Here is a 24,677-nt window from a genome sequence, read left to right as displayed (position 1 = left end):
CTACGCTACGGAGGCTCATTATGGGATTTCTTGGTTTCCCTCATCAAACTCATCAAATTCATGCAAAACCACTGCTGATGCACGTTGCCTTCAGGGACAGTTTTTCATCAACAGTCTCTGTATTTACCTCTACAACAACTCTGTGTGGTAACGTTGTGTTATTATCTCATAGCGTGGTGAATGTGCAGCTCACAACTTGTCCACCAGAGCGTTGTGGAGTTGTTGGATTGTGTATTTGATGAGTTTGATGACGAGGGAAACCAAGAAATCCCATAATGAGCCTCCGTAGTGTAGCTCTGAGCAGCTCACGGCTCTGCTCCACCGTTCTAAAAACAGCTTGCACCGACAATTAAAGGTAACGAACCTACTGCCACTTTGTGTGCACTGTGACTTTATTAATCCACTCCTGTTGTCTCCCTGCAGCGAGGGCTTCCCCCCCTGCTGAGGACATCCACATCTCCTCGCTGCCCCCCAGCGCCCCCACAGACCAGGAGGTGGAGCAGCAGACGGCAGCACCAGGTGAGCTTCTTCTCCTCCTCCTCCTCCTCCTCCTCCTCCTCCTCCTCCTCCTCCTCCTCCTCCTCCTCCTCCTCCTCCTCCTCCTCCTCCTCCTGCTCTGTGAACCAGGACAAACTGCAGCTGTGGTTTTATTACCAGTTTATCTCTCATGTTCATCTCTCTGCCCCACATACACACACTGGACTTCACTTCTGTCCCAGTTTCAGTCTGTTCACTGCTCATGTTCACTCTGAAACTTCTCAACACAGAGAAACTGATCATACAAACATGAAGACAACACAAAGGAGTTGTTGTAAAGAACTCATCTGATGTGACAGAAATGTGTTTTTTATTCACCTCCATGTTTCTTTAGCAGCTGTTCTGGAGCTTTCATTCATTCATATGAAGATGGAGTTGTCGTCATTGAGCTGAAAATCAGTTCGAATATTTACTCAAAGTTCATTTAGACGTCCATATTTCCATGGCAAGTGGGAACACTGCAAAAACTCAAAATCTTTCCAAGAATATTTGTCCTTTTTCTTGTCAAAATGTCTCATTTCTAGTCAAAACTAATCTCTTTCTACTTAAAATAAGACTCATCACCTAAAAATGTATTTGTTTTTAGATCATTTTCACTTGTTTCAAATAAATTTTCACTTGAAATAAGTAGAAAAATCTGCCAGTGAAAGCAAGTTTTTTGTGCTTGTAATAAGAAAGAAAAACTTGCTCCACTGTCAGATTTTTCTACTTATTTCAAGTGAAAATCTGCTTGAAAGAAGTAAAAAAGTGTCTAAAAACAAGCTGCTTTTTAATGTGATGAGTCTTATTTTAAGTAGAATGAGATTAGTTTTGACTAGAAATAAGACAAATATTCTTGGTAAGATTTTGAGTTTTTGCAGTGAAACAGCTGATGTTGTTGATCAGATCAGCTCATATTTATCTTACTGTATTTTTCTTCTGTCCGTCCACTCACACATTAATACCTCAAATAGAAACTCAGTAACTGTATTAAAGCAGAAGTAAGTGATCCGGTCGTTTTGGCTAATGCTGCGTTCCAGGCAGGCTTTTGAAATCGTAAATTACAGCTTCAAGTCACGACTTACGACTTTGTAGCGTTCCAGGCAACCCACTCGTGTTTCTCCGACCTGTTTTACCGGTGAAAGTCACTATAACGGCCACTCGTAACTTCTGACCCGTGAACTCGTACCAGATCGAACTGGTACGACTTCACGGTCGGAAAAACACGAGTTACGAGTTTCCTTGAACGCACCATAACAGTCCTCGTCCCTACGTCACCACATTCACGGCGTTCCTTGGCTGCACACACAGCCCTGCATGCCGTTCTCTCTCCTCATTGGATAAAAACTGTAGGATACGATAAATGTTTTCTCTTCGGCTCAGAGCAGAGCAGAGTGACTGACAGACCCGTGTTTCAGTCCAAACACTCTATAGAAGTGATTGCTGTCGGAAGATACAACTATTTAAGACTTATATTAACACAAATATATCACTCACTTCTGCTTTAAACCGTCCAGACGTCTCATACAGGACGTTTGATTGGACCTGAGTCAATCTGTTATAAGACAGTGGATCAGACACTGTGGTCTGCTGCTGCTGTGAATCTTCAGACATTTATTTTGTGTTTTTTCTTTGTGTTTCAGACGACGAGGTCGGAGACAAAGCCGTGATCCAGACCACTCACACCCACAGAGTCTCCGCTCCGTCCGTCTTCCTCAACAAACAGGACCAGGACCCGTCGTCCAGCGCCTACTTCGACCAGAGAGTTCCTGTTCCCGAGGACGACGGCGTGGTGAGTCCTGCAGGGTGTTCATGATGGGATGCTGCTGCTGCTGCTGCTGCTGCTGCTGCTGTTGCTGCTGCTGCTGCTGCTGCTGCTGCTGCTGCTGCTGCTGCTGCTGCTGCTGCTGCTGCTGCTGCTGCTGCTGCTGTGACAGTGAGTTTACTGTGTGATGGTTGTATTTCTCTCCTGCAGTGCGGCATCAGCCTGCGTAAGCTGTGGGCCTTCACCGGGCCGGGCTTCCTGATGAGCATCGCCTACCTGGACCCGGGAAACATCGAGTCTGACCTGCAGTCTGGAGCTAAAGCCGGATTCAAGGTACAATACCTTCACACTCAACTGTCTGATCTCTGAAATACATATAAGTATAGATGAATTAACTCGTTTACAGTCCAGATACATTCAGTTTACAAGCTCATAACAGGAGGAATAGACCAGTAGATGTTCTGATTCAAAAGCTGGAACTTTATCAACATCTTTGATCAATATTGACTTTGATAGTTAAACAGATTGTTAAAACAACAGCAGCTTGACGACAACTGCAGAGACACAACGTAGTAGTAGTAGTAGTACTACAGTCAGGCATCAATCAACATTCATTAATTCAAACTTAAAGGGATAGTTCAACATTTTGGCAAATTGCCCCATTGCCATAATCCCTATAGTTGGTTGTTTTAGAGTTTCCCTCTCAGCTCATATCTCCCCTCTCTTTCCTTAAACATGTTTTGAATATTGTTCTGGAGTAAAGTGATTGATAAAAAAAAAAGACGCCAAACGACCTCAAAGAGACAGAAACATGTAAAAACCATCAAACATCAGCCTGTTGGTCTCAGATCAGCTGAAGACGACACGTCAAAGTTTAACAGAGATGAACTTCGTCCTTCTGGGACCCGGAAACAGAGTCTGGTAGAGACGGAGTGAGTGTTGACAGAGTGGTGAAACAGTGACTGATCCTTCAGCCTTAAACCAGATCATCAGTTAAAGGAACAGTCTGTTGTTTTCTTAAAGGGATAGTTCACTCAAAATTGAAATTTCAGCACTGCATGTCCATATGACGGTTGAGAACAGAGCTCACTTTTCTTCGTCCAAAAAGACACACCAAAAAATATCCAAATACCTCCATGCTGCTCGTATGTAATGTCCCTCTGGTATTGAAGCCCCAACATGAGAAATTGTTCCGAGAGCTCCCAGTGTTTCTCTGCTGGAATCTCGAGCTACAAACAAGCTTAAAATATAGACTTATTTAATTTTTTTGGAACAATTTCTCATGTTGGGGCTTCAATACAAGACGGACATTACATACGAGCAGCATGGAGGTATTTGGATGTTTTTTGGTGTGTCTTTTTGTTACGAAGACAGTTGGTATCCATTTGCAACCGTCATATGGACATGCACTGCTACGCCGAGACCCCCTGTAACTCAGAGAAGCCACGGAGGACTCTGAAACTTCTCACAGCCCTTAGTCCACATGAGGGGGAGGAGATAATGAGTGAAATTTCAATTTTGAGTGAACTATCCCTTTAACAGTGAAAACTCAGCTCCACCTGTCTGGGATGATGACTCAGGTGTAGTAAAACAGATTGTAGTTTTATTAGCAGCATCACTGATGATCAATCTGGGTCGACTTCCATATAAATGTAGTTTTATTGTGTTGAGGAGAAGTTTTCTCTTCTACACGTATAAATATCTCTCAGAGTTGATCTCCTGTGTGGGTGAAACCTGAACTCACTGTGATGAAGTCAGAATCAAACCAGAGACTCTTCCTCTGCTGCTCCTCGGTTTGATGGATCTGACACCAGAAACTATTTCTGTCTGTTGAAACAGGAAAACAAACACAGAGTCTGAAGATGTTTGTGACATAATGTTCAGAAATAAAATAACCAGCAGGTCGACACCATGAATCACTGTGATGTTTGGTGCAAAAACAGATAAAGAAACATCGATGGTGTCCAGAGAGGATCAGAGTTTATTCACAGACTGTTCATCTAGCGCCACCATCAGGTCATAGTTTAAACATCTTGTCCCTATGATTAAAACTGATGTGTATAAACAATATCCCAGTTAAAGGTATAGTAGCATTTTTTTAAAGTGGGGTTGTATGATCTACAAATAGCCCCTAAGTACTTTAATTCCATTCACAACACTGTATGTTGTAAATCTCTGGGCAGGGCTATTATGGGCTGGCGTTGTTAACGGGAGGAGTGCAGAGAGTCTTCTACTGCAATTAAAGTACCTAGGGGCTATTTGTAGATCATACAACCCCACTTAAAAAAAAATGCTACTATCCCTTTAACACCTGTAATTAGTTAACAATTTAGTTCTGAAACTAAAATAATAAAATGCTAAAACTTCACGGCTCAGGCCGTGGGCATCGTGGGAGCCGTCATCATGCTGCACAACATCTACCTGCACTCTGCTCTGGTCAAGGTGAAGCTCTGCACGCTGCGGTGGTTGTGTTGTGTTGTGTTGTTGGTTAGTTGGATGCTCAGCTACATCAACATAAACCACAGACATGAGCTAATTAATGGAAAAAAATAACATCTGCATTAAAGGGATAGTTCAATATGTTGTCAAAATGGCCCATCACCATAATCCCTATAGTCATAGCAGTAGGTTCGTTACCTTTAATTGTCGGTGCAAGCTGTTTTTAGAACGGCGGAGCAGAGCCATGAGCTGCTCAGAGCTACGCTACGGAGGCTCATTATGGGATTTCTTGGTTTCCCTCATCAAACTCATCAAATACACAATCCAACAACTCCACAACGCTCTGGTGGACAAGTTGTGAGCTGCACATTCACCACGCTATGAGATAATAACACAACGTTACCACACAGAGTTGTTTTAGAGGGAAATACAGAGACTGTTGATGAAAAACTGTCCCTGAAGGCAACGTGTATCAGTGGTTTTACATGAGTTTACCTGCGTATATACACGTCACAATGTTTCAGCACCTGTGCTACATACATCACTTCCTGAGGGCGACTCCATACACGGTCTTGCACTATAATGTTAAGTTAAACAAAAACAGCCACAGGTGATTGTCCAAATGCTGAACACACATTCCTAAGTTTCTACCATACATAGTTTTACAACCTTTTACAACTTTGAACAGATCATATAAGGACAGGCTCCACCCCTTTCAGCATTCATTGCTCACATCAAAGAAGAAACTACTCTACATTTGTGTCCAAAAATTGCGTCACAGTACCGTCAAAAGTCAAACCGTCTCATCATCATCAGAATAGGGAGAAATACAATATTTACTTACAGTTACAGATTACTTACTGATAAATCAATGTTGTTATTTCTCTCTATTTTAAATGATCTGTTTCATTATTTTAAAATGCTTCTTTTTTATTTGTTTGTGTCCTTTGTAATGTTTTAATGCTTCAGTTACATGAAGCACTGTAAATGTAAAGTTTGTCCTTATGGTCATTCTGGTTGTGGTGCGTCCCGAAGTCGGAAATCTGAGTTTTCAACTGCAGCATCAGTCTCTGTCTTCGACCTGGTTTAAGTGTTTGCTGACCCGGTGTCTCTGTTCTGGTTCTGGTTCTGGTCCTGGTTCTGGTTCTGCAGCTCCTCTGGGTCCTGCTGGGCGCCACCATCATCGGCCTCCTGCTGCAGCGGCTGGCGGCCCGGCTCGGCGTGGTCACGGGGATGCACCTGGCTGAAGTCTGCAACCGCCAGTACCGCACGGTGAGTCAGTCAGTACCAGGTCTGGGTCTGGGTCCGGTGGTCTGGGTCTGGGTCTGGGTTAGGGATGTCATGATTATACATTTTCTTGGTACGATTAGATTATCACCATTATTATGCACTAATTAATTTCACAACATGTGTAAAATCAAATATAGTCAAAATATAATTACATTACACATTGTTTACACAAAATATTTCAAGTATCTATTAATATTATGACCAATTATTAACCCCCCAGGGGAAGCGTTTGAAATATTCAGGTCATAAATTGTCATCTATACCAAATGTTTGTGTTTATTTTAATCGTTTTTTGTTTTGTTTTGCTTTTTCTTGAAAATTAAAAATGACACGCTAACATTTAAATTCCTACCAATTCAATGTTACGTTAGATAAATGGACCAGTATCTGTGCATTTACCTTTAGTTTTGTGCACATCTGCCGATATGGTTCCAACATCAAATTTTTGTGAAAGTAACGGTATTTAGGAATCTTTACGATCAATTAATTGTGGCGTTAAATACCATGATTAATTGTGAAAACAAGTAATCGTGACATCCCTAGTCTGGGTCTGGGTCTGGGTCTGGGTTTGGTTCTGGGTTCAGATCCCCCACAATTTCTGAAAAACATGAATTGTTGTCCCCCCCAATAAAAATAACCCAAACTATTCAAAATTTAACAAATGTATTTTCAGACTTCACATTCTTCACATCTAAAAAGAAATGATTGAAATGTTGGAACAAATAATGTTTGATAACCCCATCCCATCTCTGGTCTCCTCCACTATAATGCAATGTGATGTGTAGCTTCTTACACAGACGCTGATGACATCAGCAGGCTTTAAAGGTGTACAGAAATGGCCGTTTGTCCTGTTTGTCGCGCTGAGTTGTCACGAGCTGCAACACGAGTTTACCCGAGTGAGGAAAACGAATTTGATTGGTCGTTATCGAGCGGGCGGGATATTCAAAGCTTGGGGCGAGACCGAGCTCCGTGTGTGTGTGTGTCTCAGACGTTTGAATGACGGATGACGGATCCAATATCAGTGGCTGGTGAATCGTGTACAGGCTGACGTATAATCCATGCGCCTGCATTATGCAATGCGGGAAAAAAAATACACACTTTCATCCGGATTTACTCAAAAATAGAATTTTGCACAAAGTTTGGCCTACATCGTCTGAAAGATGAGTTATCATATTAATTTTATGACCCAGAGTGGGCTCAAATTCAATTTTCTTTTCTGTACACCTTTAAAAAAAATGACCCCCTCAATCTTAGGGCTTCATATTTTGATATTCATCCATATCAATTCATCATGCATAAAGTTCCATACAAAGGAAGATGGTGAGAAGAACTTGGGATCTGGGAGGGTCGGTGGGAGGCGAAAGATAAGAATGTGATATTATGTGTCTGAGACCCTTTAAATTATAATTTACTAATATAACAGCAGTGATACGGCTGTTGGCTGTTTAGGACAAATAAACAAGAAAGGTATAAGCACAATAAATAATTCCCTGTGCAGGACTTTTTGAATGATATGCCGAGACTTTGCGGAGTTGTGATTTATGGCGGCATGGTATGAGTTGCATACGGGTAAAAAAAAAAAAAAGCCGCGACCACCTGAGCTGAAGATGCTGGTTGTTGCGTAAGCAGCTCTGTTGTTGCCGCGGCGGCGGCTCTAATCCTCTGTTATATAACGGAAGACAAGAACAAACATTATCACAGGAAACAGGACATTTACAGTTAAATTCAGAGCGACTGAAACAATCATTCATGTTTATATATAGCCTAGCTCTAAATCCAGGTTGAATGAAATGTCTCTGCTTCTCTAAAACCTGAGGATTAAAAAACGACTGATATAGATATAGCCTATAAAACAAAAGGATGTAAAGCTGGAAAATGACTTTATGGAGTCACATCTGAACTGTGGTCAAATGCCGCTAACGGGGCGAGATCGGTCAAAACGGAGGGTTCAAGCAAAGACGGTTTCTTTTGGTTCAAGCTAGCTACATCGAGGGAGATAGAGCCTGTATCACCCGTAATTAGCTTAGCTCAAACGCTGGAATCGTATAGGTAGTGTTAGCCTGCCTCCACCTAAAGTCGCTAATTAGCTTAGCTCAAACACTGGAAGTGTGTAGTGTTAGCCTGCCTCCACCTAAAGTCGCTAATTAGCTTAGCTCAAACACTGGAAGTCTATGGGTAGTGTTAGCCTGCCTCCTACCTAAAGTCACTAATTAGCTTAGCTCAAACACTGGAAGTGTATGGGTAGTGTTAGCCTGCCTCCTACCTAAAGTCGCTAATTAGCTTAGCTCAAACACTGGAAGTGTATCAGTGTTAGCCTGCCTCCTACCTAAAGTCGCTAATTAGCTTAGCTCAAACGCTGGAAGTGTATGGGTAGTGTTAGCCTGCCTCCACCTAAAGTCATCAGAGAAACTCTTCAGCAACTCTAAAGGGAAACCGGCGGGCCGATCTTTGTCTCAGAGCTGACAAAACTCTCCGGTAAGGCATCTTGAGCGGTCAAATGCCGCTAACGGGACGAGATCGGTCAAAACGGAGGGTTCAAGCAAAGACGCTTTATTTTGGTTCAAGCTAGCTACATCGAGGGTAGGTTAGCTTCCTGTTTCAAAGTAAAAGCACAAATTCTATCGTCATGGTTTTCTGTATGTAAAGGGCAACGGGTGTTTTTATTTTGTGAAAGTAACTGGAAGTGCGTTGGTCACAACGGCTAGCTTGAGTAGCGCCGAATTCATCCCAACAAAATTGTAAACAGCTGGTATTTAGACAAATTAACGACACACTGCTGATCTAAACGGCTACTTTCTCACCTAAACATGTTTGAAATGTGGATAAAGTGATTTAGTTAGAGTTTAGAGCTAAAAGCTTCTGACTGCTGATTTCGGCTCAGGTAGGAGGCAGGCTAACACTACCCATACACTTCCAGTGTTTGAGCTAAGCTAATTACGGCGATATGGCTCTATCTCCATGGTTACCGCACGCACAGTCGAAAGGATGGTGTCTATCTGCTGGTCATGGACTCGAGGCAAGACACAAAAAAATGCTGGCTTATCCCTTTAAAGGGATAGTTTGGCAAATTGGCCCATTGCCATAATCCCTATTGTCATAGCAGTAGGTTCGTTACCTTTAATTGTCGGTGCAAGCTGTTTTTAGAACGGCGGAGCAGAGCCATGAGCTGCTCAGAGCTACGCTACGGAGGCTCATTATGGGATTTCTTGGTTTCCCTCATCAAACTCATCAAATACACAATCCAACAACTCCCCAACGCTCTGGTGGACAAGTTGTGACCTGCACATTCACCACGCTATGAGATAATAACACAACGTTACCACACAGAGTTGTTGTAGGGAAATTCATGCAAAACCGCTGATGCGTGTTGCCTTCAGGGACAGTTTTTCATCAAGCAGACTCTGTATTTCCCTCTAAAACAACTCTGTGTGGTAACGTTGTGTTATTATCTCATAGCGTGGTGAATGTGCAGCTCACAACTTGTCCACCAGAGCGTTGTGGAGTTGTTGGATTGTGTATTTGATGAGTTTGATGAGGGAAACCAAGAAATCCCATGAGCCTACGTAGCGTAGCTCTGAGCAGCTCACGGCTCTGCTCCGCCGTTCTAAAAACAGCTTGCACCGACAATTAAAGGTAACGAACCTACTGCTATGACTATAGGGATTATGGTGATGGGCCAATTTGCCAAAATGTTGAACTATCCCATAACATTGCAGTATCTTGATGTTTCTCCTGCAGGCTCCTCGTATCGTCCTGTGGCTGATGGTGGAGCTGGCGATCATCGGCTCCGACATGCAGGAAGTCATCGGCTGTGCCATCGCCTTCAACCTCCTCTCCTCCGACAGGTGACGTCCAACAGACTCGCTCCTCTACCGCCACCATGTTGGATGTCGATCGCTTCACTTCCTGTGTGTGTGTGTGTGTGTGTGTGTGTGTGTGTGTGTGTGTGTGTGTGTGTGTGTGTGTGTGTGTGTGTGTGTGTTCTCACCCGTAGGATCCCTCTGTGGGGCGGCGTCCTCATCACCATCATCGACACCTTCGTCTTCCTCTTCCTGGATAAGTACGGTATGTACGGCGTGCAGGCCACTTCACTGCAAAAATTCAAAATCTTACCAAGAATATTTGTCTTATTTCTAGTCAAAATAAATCTAATTATACATAAAATAAGACTCATCACATTTTAAAAAGTAGCTTGTTTTTAGACACTTTTTAATTTTTTCAAGCTAATTTTCCACTTTAAATAAGTAGAAAAATCTGATAGTGGAGCAAGTTTTTCTTTCTTATTACTTTTAGCTCAGAAAACTTCCTTTCACTGGCAGATTTTTCTACTTATTTCAATTGAAAATTAGTTTGAAACAAGTGAAAATGATCTAAAAACAAGTTAATTTTTAGGTGATGAGTCTTATTTTAAGTGGAAAGAGTTTAGTTTTGACATATTGACAAGAAATAAGACAAATATTCTTGGAAAGATTTTGAGTTTTTGCAGTGTTCCTGTCCCAGTTTGACATGGATCGAGTTCAGATGAAAGTGAAACACGTCGTTGTTTCTCTTTCTCTGCAGGTCTGAGGAAGCTGGAGGCGTTCTTCGGTGTTCTCATCTCCATCATGGCCTTCACGTTTGGATATGAGGTATTTAAGTTAACAAACCTGCATCTGATAATTAAATCAATAATCAATGCATTAAATAGTCAGTGACAGTAAAATGAGGATTCACAGGCTCATGAATGTTGAAAATGAACATATTAAAGGTCACGTGTACATTTAAGACAAGTCATGTATTGTTTTAATTATCTAAATAACCCGAGTTAAACATTAAATTACATTCATTCAGAGTCTTAATGTGCAGTTCATGTACGTTGCGTACTTATAACGAGAGTCTGCTCAGTCGAACTTGTCAGAGTCGTTTGTACCTTATAAACAAAGCTGTAAATAATTTAGATTTTTTGGTTTTTGGTTTGATTGAAACTTGAAGATAAAGAGCAGTTCCATAGCCTGGTTGCAGGGTGTTTAATTATTTAAGACTTATAACAACTAATAATACAGTTTTCTTATTGGTTAAGACATATAATGTGTGTTTTTTGGTTAAATAATGAAGATATGGAGCCGAGACTAGTTTTTGACTGTGTTTGCACAGGATTATTGTTTTTGTCTTATTATTATACTGCACAGTTTTTCATTTTATAACAGAAAGTTTTTCAGTCTGGGGAGTTTTGTTTTTGAAGCACCAATCGGCTACGTGCTCGGGCTCTGCAGCCTGAGTGGGCATCTGCAGGAAATAGACGTAGCCGCTCTAACGCCTGTGTTTCCTGTGTTTCCTGTGTTTCCTGTTGTTTCCTGTGTTTCCTGTGTTTCCTGTGTTTCCTGTTGTTTCCTGTGTTTCCTGTGTTTCCTGTTGTTTCCTGTGTTTCCTGTGTTTCCTGTGTTTCCTGTTGTTTCCTGTTGTTTCCTGTGTTTCCTGTGTTTCCTGTGGCTCAGTATGTGACGGTGGGGCCGGACCAGGGCCAGCTGCTGATGGGGATGTTCGTGCCGTACTGCGAGGGCTGCGGCGCGGTGCAGCTGACTCAGGCCGTGGGCATCGTGGGCGCCGTCATCATGCCGCACAACATCTACCTGCACTCCGCTCTGGTCAAGGTGAAGCTCTGCTCTGTTGTGTTATTTGGATCTCTTTTAGGCCAGTTGGGTGATTCCTCCAAGAGTCCAGAACATAAACACATTACAGAATACAATACAAACACTGAAACACAATACAATATAGAACAGACACAAATGACGTCATGCAGCCCAGTGTCAAGTGATGTTACCGGTGTATTTTCATAAAAATCTGATTATATACAGGGAAAATAAATGTAATTCACTTTTTTTTCAATGCAATACTATGTATTTTGACAAATTTTACATAATTTGTCACACTTTATTTAGCAAGAAACTGGTGTTTTTTTTTCGATAAGTACGATAGAGTATTAGGGCCACATTAAGAAAAAAAAAAACACAGACTTAGAGAATAAAGTCGTAAATTTACGAGAATAAAGTCATAAATTCACGAGAATAAAGTCGTACATTTCCTACGAGAAAAAAGTCATAACATTACGAGAATAAAGTCATAAATTCACGAGAATAAAGTCGTACATTTCCTACGAGAAAAAAGTCATAACATTACGAGAATAAAGTCATAACATTACGAGAATAAAGTCGTACATTTCCTACGAGAAAAAAGCCATAACATTACGAGAATAAAGTCATAAATTTACGAGAATAAAATCATAAATTTACGAGAATAAAGTCGTACATTTCCTACGAAAAAAAAGTCATAACATTACGAGAATAAAGTCATACATTTACGGGAATAAAGTCGTAAATTTACGAGAATAATGTCGTACATTTCCTACAAGAAAAAAGCCATAACATTATGAGAATAAAGTCATAAATTTACGAGAAAAAAGTCACAACATTACGAGAATAAAGTCATAAATTTACGAGAATAAAGTCGTAAACTTACGAGAATAAAGTTGTAAATATTAGGAGAATAAAGTCGTACATTTCCTACGAGAAAAAAGTCATAACATTACGAGAATAAAGTCATAAATTTACGAGAAAAAAGTCACAACATTACGATAATAAAGTCATAAATTTACGAGAATAAAGTCGTAAATATTAGGAGAATAAAGTCGTAAATTTACGAGAATAAAGTCGTACATTTCCTACGAGAAAAAAGTCATAACATTACGAGAATAAAGTCATAACATTATGAGAATAAAGTCATAACATTACAAGAATAAAGTCGTACATTTACGAGAATAAAGTCATACATTTCCTCCAAGAAAAAAGCCATACATTTACGAGAAAAAAGTCGTAAATATTTGGCTGTTGTACCAACCATAGCATCAGTCTGAACCAGTTTCTGACAGATTAGATACTGTATGTGTGGTGTCCAAGACAGATGACTATGGAGTTGAACACCTACAGTCTCTAGTCTCATGTATCTGTTCTACCTGTTGTTCTGTCTGGACTTGAACCTGGTCCGGCGCTGCGGTGTGTGTCCTCCTGTGTTTCAGTCCCGAGACGTGGACCGGAGCGACAGGAAGCAGGTGAAGGAAGCCAACAAGTATTTCTTCCTGGAGGCGACCATCGCTCTGTTCCTCTCCTTCCTCATCAACGTCTTCGTCGTCGCCGTTTTCGCCGAAGCTTTTTACAACCGCACCAACATGGAGGTGGTGAGTGTCTCAGCCGCCGCCACCGCTGCTCGCTGTTAATGCCCTAATTGATTCAGTTTAAAGGGATAGTTCACCCAAAATTGAAAACTGTCTTCGTACTGTAACAAAAAGACACACCAAAAAACATCCAAATACCTCCATGCTGCTCGTATGTAATGTCCGTCTTGTATTGAAGCCCCGACATGAGAAATTGTTCCGAAAAAAATTAAATAAGTCTATTTTTCAAGCTTGTTTGTAGCTGAAGCTTCTCGAAGCTCCTCTTCCCGGTTCGTCAAATTTGGATGGACCAGGAAGAGGAGCTTCCGCTATAGAGGGATTACCAGCCTACGTCACTGACGTTCTACTGCGCATGTCGCCTGCAGAAAGAGAGCAGCAAGAGCCGTGATCGTGTCTTTTTGTGCTGGAAGTTGCACTAATTGTTTTGATAAAAATAACAAAACGCGCAAATTTAACAGAATACCGTCAACTCGCACCCATTTCAAGGCAAACGAGAGAGAAAATAGTACATTGGCGATTAATTTCGAGCAATATAACGTGTTGGATACGTTGGTTTGAATGGTGATAAAGCTAAATGCTCACAGGCACAGCTGTAACGTTAGAACTGCAGCGAATGAGTTGTGAAATGTTTACTACGACAGTGACTGAAGACGAGGTCACATACTAATGGAAAGCAAGCTGAGATTAATTAACGTTAAGCTACATTGTTTTAGATTACCGGTACATACTCAGCCATGCACGTAATGTTATAGTTACGTTATGCAGTTGTTCCAGACTTTAGACAGGTCCGTCCTCTTCCCTCTCTGACCAGGCAGCAGCTCAGTGAAGTCCTCACAGACACTGAGTTTTGTAATCGTGAGTATTTTCCTGAACATGATTGTCTGTTAAATAGCTGTAGGTAACGTTAGGGATGCACAGTGACAGTGTTGTTTTTACCGATAACCGACGCCGTGCTGTGAGTGTCCGTGTCTTGTCCCGTGGCTGAGTTGCCGCGGTACAAACTCGATCCTCCGTCCTGACGTTTTTTTTTTTTTTTTCCTGCCGTTATAAAACCTACAGTCTATGTATAAAACACACACTACATCAGTAGGTGATAAACTGTTGTGGTAGGCTGACAACATCGCTAGCAAACACCGCTTTGACTACACTAGATCCATGGAGGTAACCATGACAACCGGTTCTTTCTGCAGTCAGGTTGCGCACGCATCCTGATTTGTTGGTAAACAGATAATCCCTCTATAAACAAGCTTGAAATATAGACTCATTTAATTTTTTTCGGGACAATTTCACATTTCGGGGCTTCAATACAAGAGGGACATTACATACGAGCAGCATGGAGGCATTTGGATGTTTTTTGTTGTGTCTTTTTGTTACGAAGACAGTTGGTATCCATTTGCAACCGTCATATGGACATGCACTGCTACGCCGAGACCCCCTGTAACTCAGAGAAGCCACGGAGGACTCTGAAACTTCTCCCAGCCCTTAGGGGGAGTACTAGATAATGAGTGCAATTTCAATTTTGGGTGAACTATCCTTTTTAATTAACTTTGTGAATCCTCAGTGGCTTCGTTCTGTTCACAGCTCACAGATCTCTGGTTTCCTCTTTGGTGTTTTCTGATTGCAGCACACCGTCTGTAACGAGTCAGGAAGTCCTCACACACACATGTTCCCTCTGGACAACCAGACTCTAGAGGTCGACATCTACAAAGGAGTGAGTTTCACTTTCATTTCCTTCACTATAAAACACACAGGTTAAATTTTAGTTTAGTTTTTCCAGTTTGCTTTTTTATTGCAGTTTAGTTTTAGTTCATTCAACAAGTGATGAAGAAGTTTAAGTTTAGTTTTTATTTAGTTTTAGTTTTTTAGGAGGAAAGTATTGATTTGTAGACGTTTCTCTCTCTGAGCTCTGAAGATGAACTTTCATATTTGTGGGATTTTTCTCTTTTAGTTTCCTCTCACAAATGTTCCCATCAGTCCTCATCACAGTACATTTACTCTTATCTACCTGAGGGCTCGGATTGAGACTGTACCCTATTGAGTTGTGGTGGGTTTTTTTTTCCTTCAGCAGCGACACAGGCAGACGCCTCCCGGCTCTGGTTGCATTAAATTAATGCATTTTTAATCTGCATTCATTTATTCTGCAGAAACAAAGTGTAAACACAACTCTGGTGTATTTGTTTCCATGAGTCTGATGTGGAGCTTCATTAACTTTGATCTGAAATTGTTGTTCTGTTGGACAGGTGATATTTTACACTGTAAAAAATGCTGCTAAAGATATAGATTTAAGTAACTTTCACATTTAAACCAGTCGCTCTCTTGTTGTTATGATGTTTCTGTATGCGTAGCTCTGCTGAATTAGTTTGGTTTCATGTGTGTGTGTGTGTGTGTGTGTGTGTGTGTGTGTGTGTGTGTGTGTGTGTGTGTGTGTGTGTGTCAGGGCGTGGTGCTGGGCTGCTTCTTCGGCCCGGCGGCGCTCTACATCTGGGCCGTGGGGATCCTGGCCGCGGGTCAGAGCTCCACCATGACGGGGACGTACTCGGGCCAGTTCGTCATGGAGGTGAGTGGAGGAGGAAAACGCCAAGATCTGATTGGTTGTGAAGCTTAGAACACTTTAAAACTTTTTTTTAAACAGCTTACAATGAAATAAAATGCTTTTAAATGCTCTATTGCATGGGGTTACTATGGCTTTTGTTGCTAATGGATACAGATACGAAATATGGACAACATGGACGGCAGTAGGAACGTGAGTATCAAACGTGAATCACATTGTTCGTTTAATGTCATAAAAGTTTTTGTCTGGGCCAACGTTTCCACAACAGTATGACATTTTATATTGTATGAACACGTTGGCCCACACACACATAGCCTATAATTTTATTTCTGTTTAATTTAAGCACACGGTATTTAAAGGGACAACGAGGAGTTTTGGAAAGCGAAGTGTTTCCACACTACATTTATGAGCCTCCGCACCGTGAAATTCTTTGACCGGTGCAAGACAGACTCATGTTTTCATTCATCAAGAATTAAAGTCAGAGGTTGGAAGACGATCACATACCGTCGTAGTTCCCACCATAAACAGAGATTCGGCGGCGTTATTCTCATGACTCGCCACGAAACCGAAAGTAAAGAAACGCTGGTCGGCTCGCCCAGCATTTCCACCACCACTAATAATAACAAAATAACCATAGAGACAAAACCATATATTTATCTAAAATGGACCATTAACAAGTGGTAACGGAGATTCATCCACATTAATATCAGACTTTTTTATTGTCGCGGAATTTTTCGACAACTCCTCGTTGTCCCTTTAAAGTATCTCGGTTTCATTAACTTAAACAAAATGTGCCGGCCAAGCGAGCTTCCAACAAGATCAATATTATATATATATTACTGTTTGACGACGTGCATATAAGACTATCGTAGTAAACGTATTATGGTCAAACCGTCGTTACACCGTCAGATACATTTTCACACATTAAACGAGCAATGTGATTTACGTTCCTACTACCATCCATATTGTCCATATTTCTTATACATTATCTGTAACCATTAGCAACAAGACAGGTGGCGCTGTAGCAAAAAACCAAGGGGTCTGAAATGTGCGGGTCTGCAGACACACACACACACACACACACACACACACACTCTCTCTCTCTCTCTCTGCTGACTTCCTGCCGGTCCTCAGGGCTTCCTGAACCTGCGCTGGTCCCGTTTTGCCCGCGTGCTGCTGACGCGCTCGCTGGCCATCACGCCCACGCTGCTGGTGGCCATCTTCCAGGACGTGCAGCACCTGACGGGGATGAACGACTTCCTCAACGTGCTGCAGAGCATGCAGGTCTGACCTCACGCCGCTCCGCCCGGGGCCTCGCCACGCCATCCCATCATCATCATCATTAACATCATTATTAGGACCAGTGACGGGAATAACAGCATTTAAATAACAGCATTTAACAGCCATTACTTCACTGCAAAAACTCAAAATCTTACCAAGAATATTTGTCTTATAGTTCTAGTCAAAATGTCATTTCTAGTCAAAACAAATCTAAAATAAGACTCATCACATTAAAAAGCAGCTTGTTTTTAGACACTTTTTACTTCTTTCAAGCAGATTTTCACTTGGAATAAGTAGAAAAATCTGATAGTGGAGCAAGTTTTTCTTTCTTATTACAAGCACAAAAAACTTACTTTCACTGGCAGATTTTTCTACTTATTTCAAGTGAAAATTAGTTTGAAACAAGTGAAAATGATCTAAAAACAAGTTAATTTTTAGGTGATGAGTCTTATTTTAAGAGGAATGAGATTAGTTTTGACCAGAAATGAGACATTTTGACAAGAAATAAGACAAATATTCTTGGAAAGATGTTGAGTTTTTGCAGTGTTCACTCAAGAAGTCCATCAGAAAGTAACACTATTGTAACGCTGCCTTGTTAGCGTCACCTCGATCTGAGAGATCCGTGGGTCGTAGATGAGAAACAGCACGGGAGCTCCGGAGTAGTTTAAGGACGATGGTTTATTTACACAACCAGACCAAAACGACAACTGCCAGTCACTCGTCTCCTGTACTCCTCAACTGACATAAACACCCCAACATTCTATCTTGGGCCAACCAGATCATTCCGCCCTATAACATTCTAACATAACAGTTTTAATTACACAACATAAAATAGTCCCTTATAACAAAATAAAATTCATCTTACATTCTTCCCCCTCTTCAAATGAAATGTCCTCATTTCAAAAATAAAATTCATCTTTAAAGTATAAGCATATATGTACATCACATAAACTTATATATCACATCAACTTTTTTTTTTTTTTTCATAAATACTAAACACTTGAAAATTGACAGCTTTAACAGTTTTTTTTTTTTTTTTTTTTTTTTTTTAAACACAAATCACAATAGTATTCCCACCAATGTATGTACCAGTCCACACTAAACAGTCCATGTTAATCATGTAAGTGGGAAGGAACATGTTATAACCCCAACCGTTGAGGCCTGTGAACAACCCGTCCTGCACGAGTAGTGTATGTGTCATTTGTCCCGACAGGCACTGTATGAGCAGTATCCTGTGTTAGGTTGTCTTGAGATGGGACTTGAGAGACCCGACCTGATGGTCTCCGTAGCAGGGGAACTGAGGGGCAGGCAGGAACAGAAGCCTGTCCAGTGTCAAGTTGTCTCGGATGTAAGGGGAGAGAACCAGATAGTGCTGTGTATGTGGGGAGAGAGTCCTGCTGCCAAGCCAGAGGTTGGTTCACTTGTGCTGTGGGACACATCCACAGCACAAGTGAAGTAACTGAGTAACAGTAACAAGATAGAATGTTGGGGTGTTTATGTCAGTTGAGGAGTACAGGAGACAACTGCCAGTCACTTGTCTCCTGTACTCCTCAACTGACATAAACACCCCAACATTCTATCTTGGGCCAACCAGATCATTCCGCCCTATAACATTCTAACATAACAGTTTTAATTACACAACATAAAATAGTCCCTTATAACAAAATAAAATTCATCTTACACTATGTTAGATCCAGATAAACCGGGGTTTGGGAGGGAAGTCCTAGTGACATGACATATTTGAGCATTTTATAAAACAGTAACACAATAGTTACTTTCCTTGTCTGTTACTCAGTTACTTTTTGGGGAAAGTAACTAGTAACTACAACTAATTAGTTTCTCAGTAGTCCAGTAACGTGCCCAACACTGATTATAAGATAAACAGCAGTTTGGATTAGATTTCATTTTCCGCTCTGAATCCATGTTTGTGTTAATTTCACAGTCTGATGCGTTTTGTTAGTGAGTAATTATCTGAGCTGGAGAAGTAGTTATTTAGTTTTTTCTATGACCCATTTATCAGTACTTGAAACACTTTTAACACACATCAAACCTAAAACACACAATTCCCAAGACAGTTAATTTCATGCGTAAAATCACACAGTGTAACTAAACACAGACACACATTTCTAAAATACAATAATACACTAACACAACTCACCAGATCTACCATGTTGTCTTCCAACAGAAATAGACAGATTATTGTATTGATCATAAACTGATGTTCGTGTTGTAGTTTATTTTGAACCCCTCTTCATTTTTCATTTGTTGGGCATGAATTTTGTTCCTTTTTTTTGTAACACTCAGTACAAAAAGTGAACGGCCCATCTCAGAGCAGCTGCAGCTTTGCAGGATGTAAAGTTTATGAAAGAACAAGACAGTAAATGACAGGATGTGCAGTAAACACTTTACTGTATTACAGTATTTGTAAATGAAAATGACTTATAATGTGAAAGCAATTGAAAATTTACCAGTTAAACATCTACTGTTTTAGTCTTAGTTGTGCTTACGTGTAAAAGAAGTTAAAACAAAATGTTAAATGTGTTAATTGTATGGCCCACACAGGCTGATGTTGTGGTAACTGTGTGAAGACTTTTGAAAAAGTGTTAAAAGTATTGAAAAACGGGTCATAGCGATCGTAAAAAACTGTATAACATGTGTTAGGGATGTTTACATCTGAATCTAAAGGACTCATCATCATCTTCATCTCTCCTCCAGCTTCCCTTCGCCCTCATCCCCATCCTCACCTTCACCAGTTTACCGTCGCTCATGAACGAGTTCGCCAACGGACTGTGAGTTCATTCAGAGAAAAACCTGCACTAGTTTACCCCCAAACCCTCAAACGCCCTCAAACCTGTTCATCCTCTCTCTGTCTGTCTCTCTCTGCCCCCCCCCCCCCTCCCTCGCTGCAGCGTGCTGAAGGTGGTCGGCGGCGTGGTCGTCCTGGTCGTGTGCAGCATCAACATGTACTTCGTGGTGACGTACGTGACGGAGTTCGGCAGCGTGTGGCTCTACGTGGTGGCGGCGCTGCTCTCCATCGCTTACCTGAGCTTCGTAGGATACCTGGTAGGGAAGAAAAACTTGCTCCACTATCAGATTTTTCTACTTATTTCAAGTGAAAATCTGCTTGAAAGAAGTAAAAAGTGTCACCATTAACAATAATAATAAGTACATTACAATATCATGGAAAAGTCAATTTCCAGTAGTTCAACCCCAACCAAGTATTGAGTGCATATAGATGGACATAGTTTTCAGAGGGCCAACATTTCTGTATTTAAAATGCTTAAAAAAAAAAAAAATTCCTTTGCAATATTTCCATTTTGGAGATACTGATTTTTAGGTCTTCACTGAATGTTAGTCATAATTATTACTATTAAAATAAACTGAAGAAATAAAGACATGGGATGTTTCATTCAGTGTGTAATGGACATATAGCCCTATATAATGTGTTAGTTTCACTTTTTGAATTGAACACATTCTACATCGTGGAGGCGACGTCTTTCCACTTATTAGGGCTTCCTTCACCGGCGCACGTCGCGTGTCTACATCGGAGGTCGGCTGTTATCAGTATAATCAGACACAACCATGAATGAGTTTGCCTCAGTTTCACGTGATTGTCACTGTCACTGTTACTGACCCCAGCTGACACGCTGAGACCCCCCTCCCTCCCAAAAACAAAAACTCATTCACACAAGTCACCTAATTGGTCATGAAAAAAGCGAGTTTCGGCGCGCTGTTTGCATCCCTGATACGCTCATGTACTTTCTTGCACACTGCGTCCACTTGAGGCTCAAAAGTAATCTTATTGTCAACCAGAATGCCCAGATATTTGTACTGGTTGACAACTTCCACTACCTGGTTATTTATTTAAAACCACAGCTGGGGTGACTGACTACAGGATTCTTCCCAAAATCTATAGTCATTTCTTTGAGGTCACATGATGATGAGAGCTGCATGTGTCTGGGTTCACTTCACTTCACTACACGTCACCGTGTGTCATCTGTCATCTGATCGATCGGTTATTGATCGATATCTCCTCACTCTGTGTGTGTGTGTGTGTGTGTGTGTGTGTGTGTGTGTGTGTGTAGTCGTGGCTGTGTCTCATCGCTCTGGGAGTTTCCTGTCTGGACCCGGCGTCGAGGAGCGACAACGACACGAGGATCCTGATGGAGCAGCCGGAGTTCGACACCTGAGGCTGCGATGCTTCGATGCTTCGATGCTTCGAGGCTTCGAGGCTTCGATGCTTCGGTACTTTAATGTTTCTAACCAACAACCACAAAGAGTTGGAAACAGAAGAAAAACTGATCTGAACGAACTGAACAAGACGTCACAGAAACAGTTTTTATTCACGATGAACTGACCAGAGGAGTTGGGTCTCGTCATGTGACTCCAGACTGATAATGTCACATGACTCACACATGAAACCTCAGATCGTTGCCAAGTGCCACATATATTTTTTTGTCACCCTGTACCTTAATTTTACTGTTAAGATCAAATGTAAAAAATTAAGATCAAATATAAAAAACATTACAGTGCACTCACTTATTATTATATCATAATTTCAACACTATAATCTTCATCTCACTTTTTTCAACTCTACTTTCTCTCAGTTCTCAATTAGATTCAGAGATCCGCACTTTTGGAATTCATTACCAATTCACCTTAAGGGATAGTTCACTCAAAATTGAAATTTCACTCATTATCTCCTCCCCCTCATGTGGACTAAGGGCTGGGAGAAGTTTCAGAGTCCTCCGTGGCTTCTCTGAGTTACAGGGGGTCTCGGCGTAGCAGTGCATGTCCATATAACGGTTGCAAATGGATACCAACTGTCTTCGTAACAAAAAGACACACCAAAAAACATCCAGATACCTCCATGCTGCTCGTATGTAATGTCCCTCTGGTATTGAAGCCCCGACATGAGAAATTGTTCCGAAAAGATTTGGACGGACGAGGAAGAGCAGTGAACTGAGACACTGGGAGCTTCCGCTACAAAACAAGCTTGAAATATAGACTTATTTAATTTTTTTCGGGACAATTTCTCATTTCGGGGCTTCAATACAAGACGGACATTACATACGAGCAGCATGGAGGTATTGTGTCTTTTTGTTACGAAGACAGTTGGTATCCATTTGCAACCGTTATATGGACATGCACTGCTACGCCGAGACCCCCTGTAACTCAGAGAAGCCACGGAGGACTCTGAAACTTCTCCCAGCCCTTAGTCCACATGAGGGGGAGGAGATAATGAGTGCAATTTGAATTTTGGGTGAACTATCCCTTTAAGGTTTTTATTTATTTTACTTCATTTTGTCTCTTTCGTCTGTAAATTTCTCCTAAACTCACCAAAAGTTATTCTGACCCATGTCATGTCAGGTGTTGTTGTAAAGCTCTCTCTCCTGAACAATGATGTCATTTCCTCCGTATCCACAACAAATCATAAAAGTACGATTTACATTAACAATCTCTGTAGTTTTACAGTCCAAGTCTTTAAAGGCCGTTTTCTCAGAAAGAGTTTTTCAGACTCAGACTCTGAGCTAGAAATCTCCACTTCAGCAGCACTTACAGACACCAAACCTTCCACTTTGATCCCTTTCTATATTCTGAAGGTTTTTACCGAGGGGATTGTTGATATATCATTCACAGCCTCATTTATACAACATTTTATTACTAAAAACATGGAGATATTTGATTTTTTAGGGCTGGTGATTTTCTCATTTACAGAGTGATAAAAAGAGATATCCACAATCCTCCTCTGTTAAAACTAAAGACTCTAATATGTCAACAAAATAAAACAAGAGTTTTGAAAGTAGCTTTATCCATTGTTCAGATTTCTGTTCTGGAAATACATGCAAATGAGTGCATATTTAATTAGATATTGTCTCATTTACATATTTAAACATACAATTCATGGTGTTTCATGGTGATATCTGTTTTTTCTATTCCTATTTATTGATCAAACAACTAATCAATTAATCATTAAAATAATCTACAGATTAATCAACAATGAAATAAGCGATGGCTGCAGCCCTAATGTTTATTAATAATATTATTTTTAAATATGTTTTTAATTCTATAAGGCTACGTGTGTTACATTATCATTTCTAATTCTAACTTATTCCATACATTGACTCCTGTAATTGATTAAAACGTCTCTGTTTCACATCTGTTCTGCAGCGTCTCGGTGCAGTTTGAGCTGCGGCCACAGGGCGGCGCTGCAGCCTGACAGCTGAGACCTAAACCCCCCCACCCTCCTCCCCCCAGCCTCACTACTACACCTCTCTATCTCTCTCTGTCTCCACCAGAGCTGAACAACATGACACAACACATTATTAAACGACACGGTGCGTTACATCATGTTGTAACGTGTTGGTGTGGCTGCACAGGAGGAACAACACGGTGACAGTGAACGCAGCAGAGAGGGGGGGAGGAGAGGAGAGGAGAGGGGGGGTTAGAGCTGCTGCTATTGCTGCTGCTCTGTGTCGGTCTCTGTGTTGTGTTCACTCCTGTTGTTGTGCAACACCGAGCTGAGACTCTGCTGCTGGTCTGGATTCCTCTGCTCCGAGCAGCCGACAGACACACTGCAAAAACTCAAACATCTTACCAAGAATATTTGTCTTATTTCTAGTCAAAACAAATCTCATTCTACTTAAAATAAGACTCATCACATTTAAAAAGCAGCTTGTTTTTAGACACTTTTTCCTTCTTTCAAGCTGATTTTCACTTAAAATAATCTGACAGTGGAGCAAGTTTTTCTTTCTTATTACAAGCACAAAAAACTTGCTTTCACTGGCAGATTTTTCTACTTATTTCAAGTGAAAATGTGTTTGAAAGAAGTGAAAATGATCTAAAAACAAGTTCATTTTTAGGTGATGAGTCTTATTTCTAGTGGAAAGGGATTAGTTTTGATTATAAATGAGACATTTTGACAAGAAAGAAGATGAATATTCTTGGAAAGATTTTGAGTTTTTGCAGTGTAGACAGACTGGTTTCTCTTGTAGTGTAGCCTATTATCCACCTGAGCTGTTTGTATTTATGGTTGTTGCAAAAGATACTGCTGTGTGTTTCAGTTTAGTTTAGTTTATTTATTTCATTCATTCATTCATTTATCGAGCATAAAAACAAAAAAATAAAACAATGACAATACTGTAACTCTTGAATGAAAGGGGGCAGAAAGAAGCAAACTTATATTGTCTACACTGCAAAAACTCAAAATCTTTCCAAGAATATTTGTCGTCTTTCTTGTCAAAATGTCTCATTTCTAGTCAAAACTAATCTCTTTCCACTTAAAATAAGACTCATCACCTAAACATCAACTTGTTTTTAGATCATTTTCACTTGTTTCAAACAAATTTTCACTTGAAATAAGTAGAAAAATCTGCCAGTGAAAGGAAGTTGTTTGTGTTTGTAATAAGAAAGAAAAACTTGTTCCACTGTCAGATTTTTCTACTTATTTCAAGTGAAAATCTGCTTGAAAGAAGTAAAAAGTGTCTAAAAAAAAATGACATTAAATGTGATGAGTCTTATTTTAAGTAGAATGAGATTTGTTTTGACTAGAAATAAGACAAATATTCTTGGTAAGATTTTGAGTTTTTGCAGTGTGTATGTAAGTTTGTTATTGTATGTCCATGATG

At 40.7% G+C, this 24,677-nt stretch overlaps 1 protein-coding gene across 1 annotated transcript; it reads left to right on the top strand.

Moving 5' to 3' along the window:
- Positions 1-455: 455 nt before the first annotated feature.
- On the top strand, positions 456-21,239 carry LOC310988178 (natural resistance-associated macrophage protein 2-like; the record flags this gene model as incomplete). Its single annotated transcript, XM_083974690.1, has 15 exons — positions 456-519; positions 2,160-2,308; positions 2,492-2,614; positions 5,873-5,992; positions 9,749-9,855; positions 10,005-10,075; positions 10,571-10,638; positions 11,485-11,640; positions 13,062-13,220; positions 14,842-14,928; positions 15,655-15,774; positions 16,903-17,052; positions 19,765-19,838; positions 19,959-20,112; positions 21,135-21,239. Exons 3-15 carry the CDS (start codon positions 2,543-2,545, stop codon positions 21,237-21,239), a joined length of 1,443 nt encoding a protein of 480 aa, XP_083830816.1. The 5' UTR covers positions 456-519; positions 2,160-2,308; positions 2,492-2,542.
- Positions 21,240-24,677: the final 3,438 nt, after the last annotated feature.

The sequence above is a fragment of the Trachurus trachurus genome, assembly GCF_905171665.1.
Source record: "Trachurus trachurus genome assembly, chromosome: 7".
In the NCBI taxonomy this organism is placed as follows: domain Eukaryota; kingdom Metazoa; phylum Chordata; class Actinopteri; order Carangiformes; family Carangidae; genus Trachurus; species Trachurus trachurus.
This window is presented reverse-complemented; position numbering and strand designations above follow the sequence as displayed.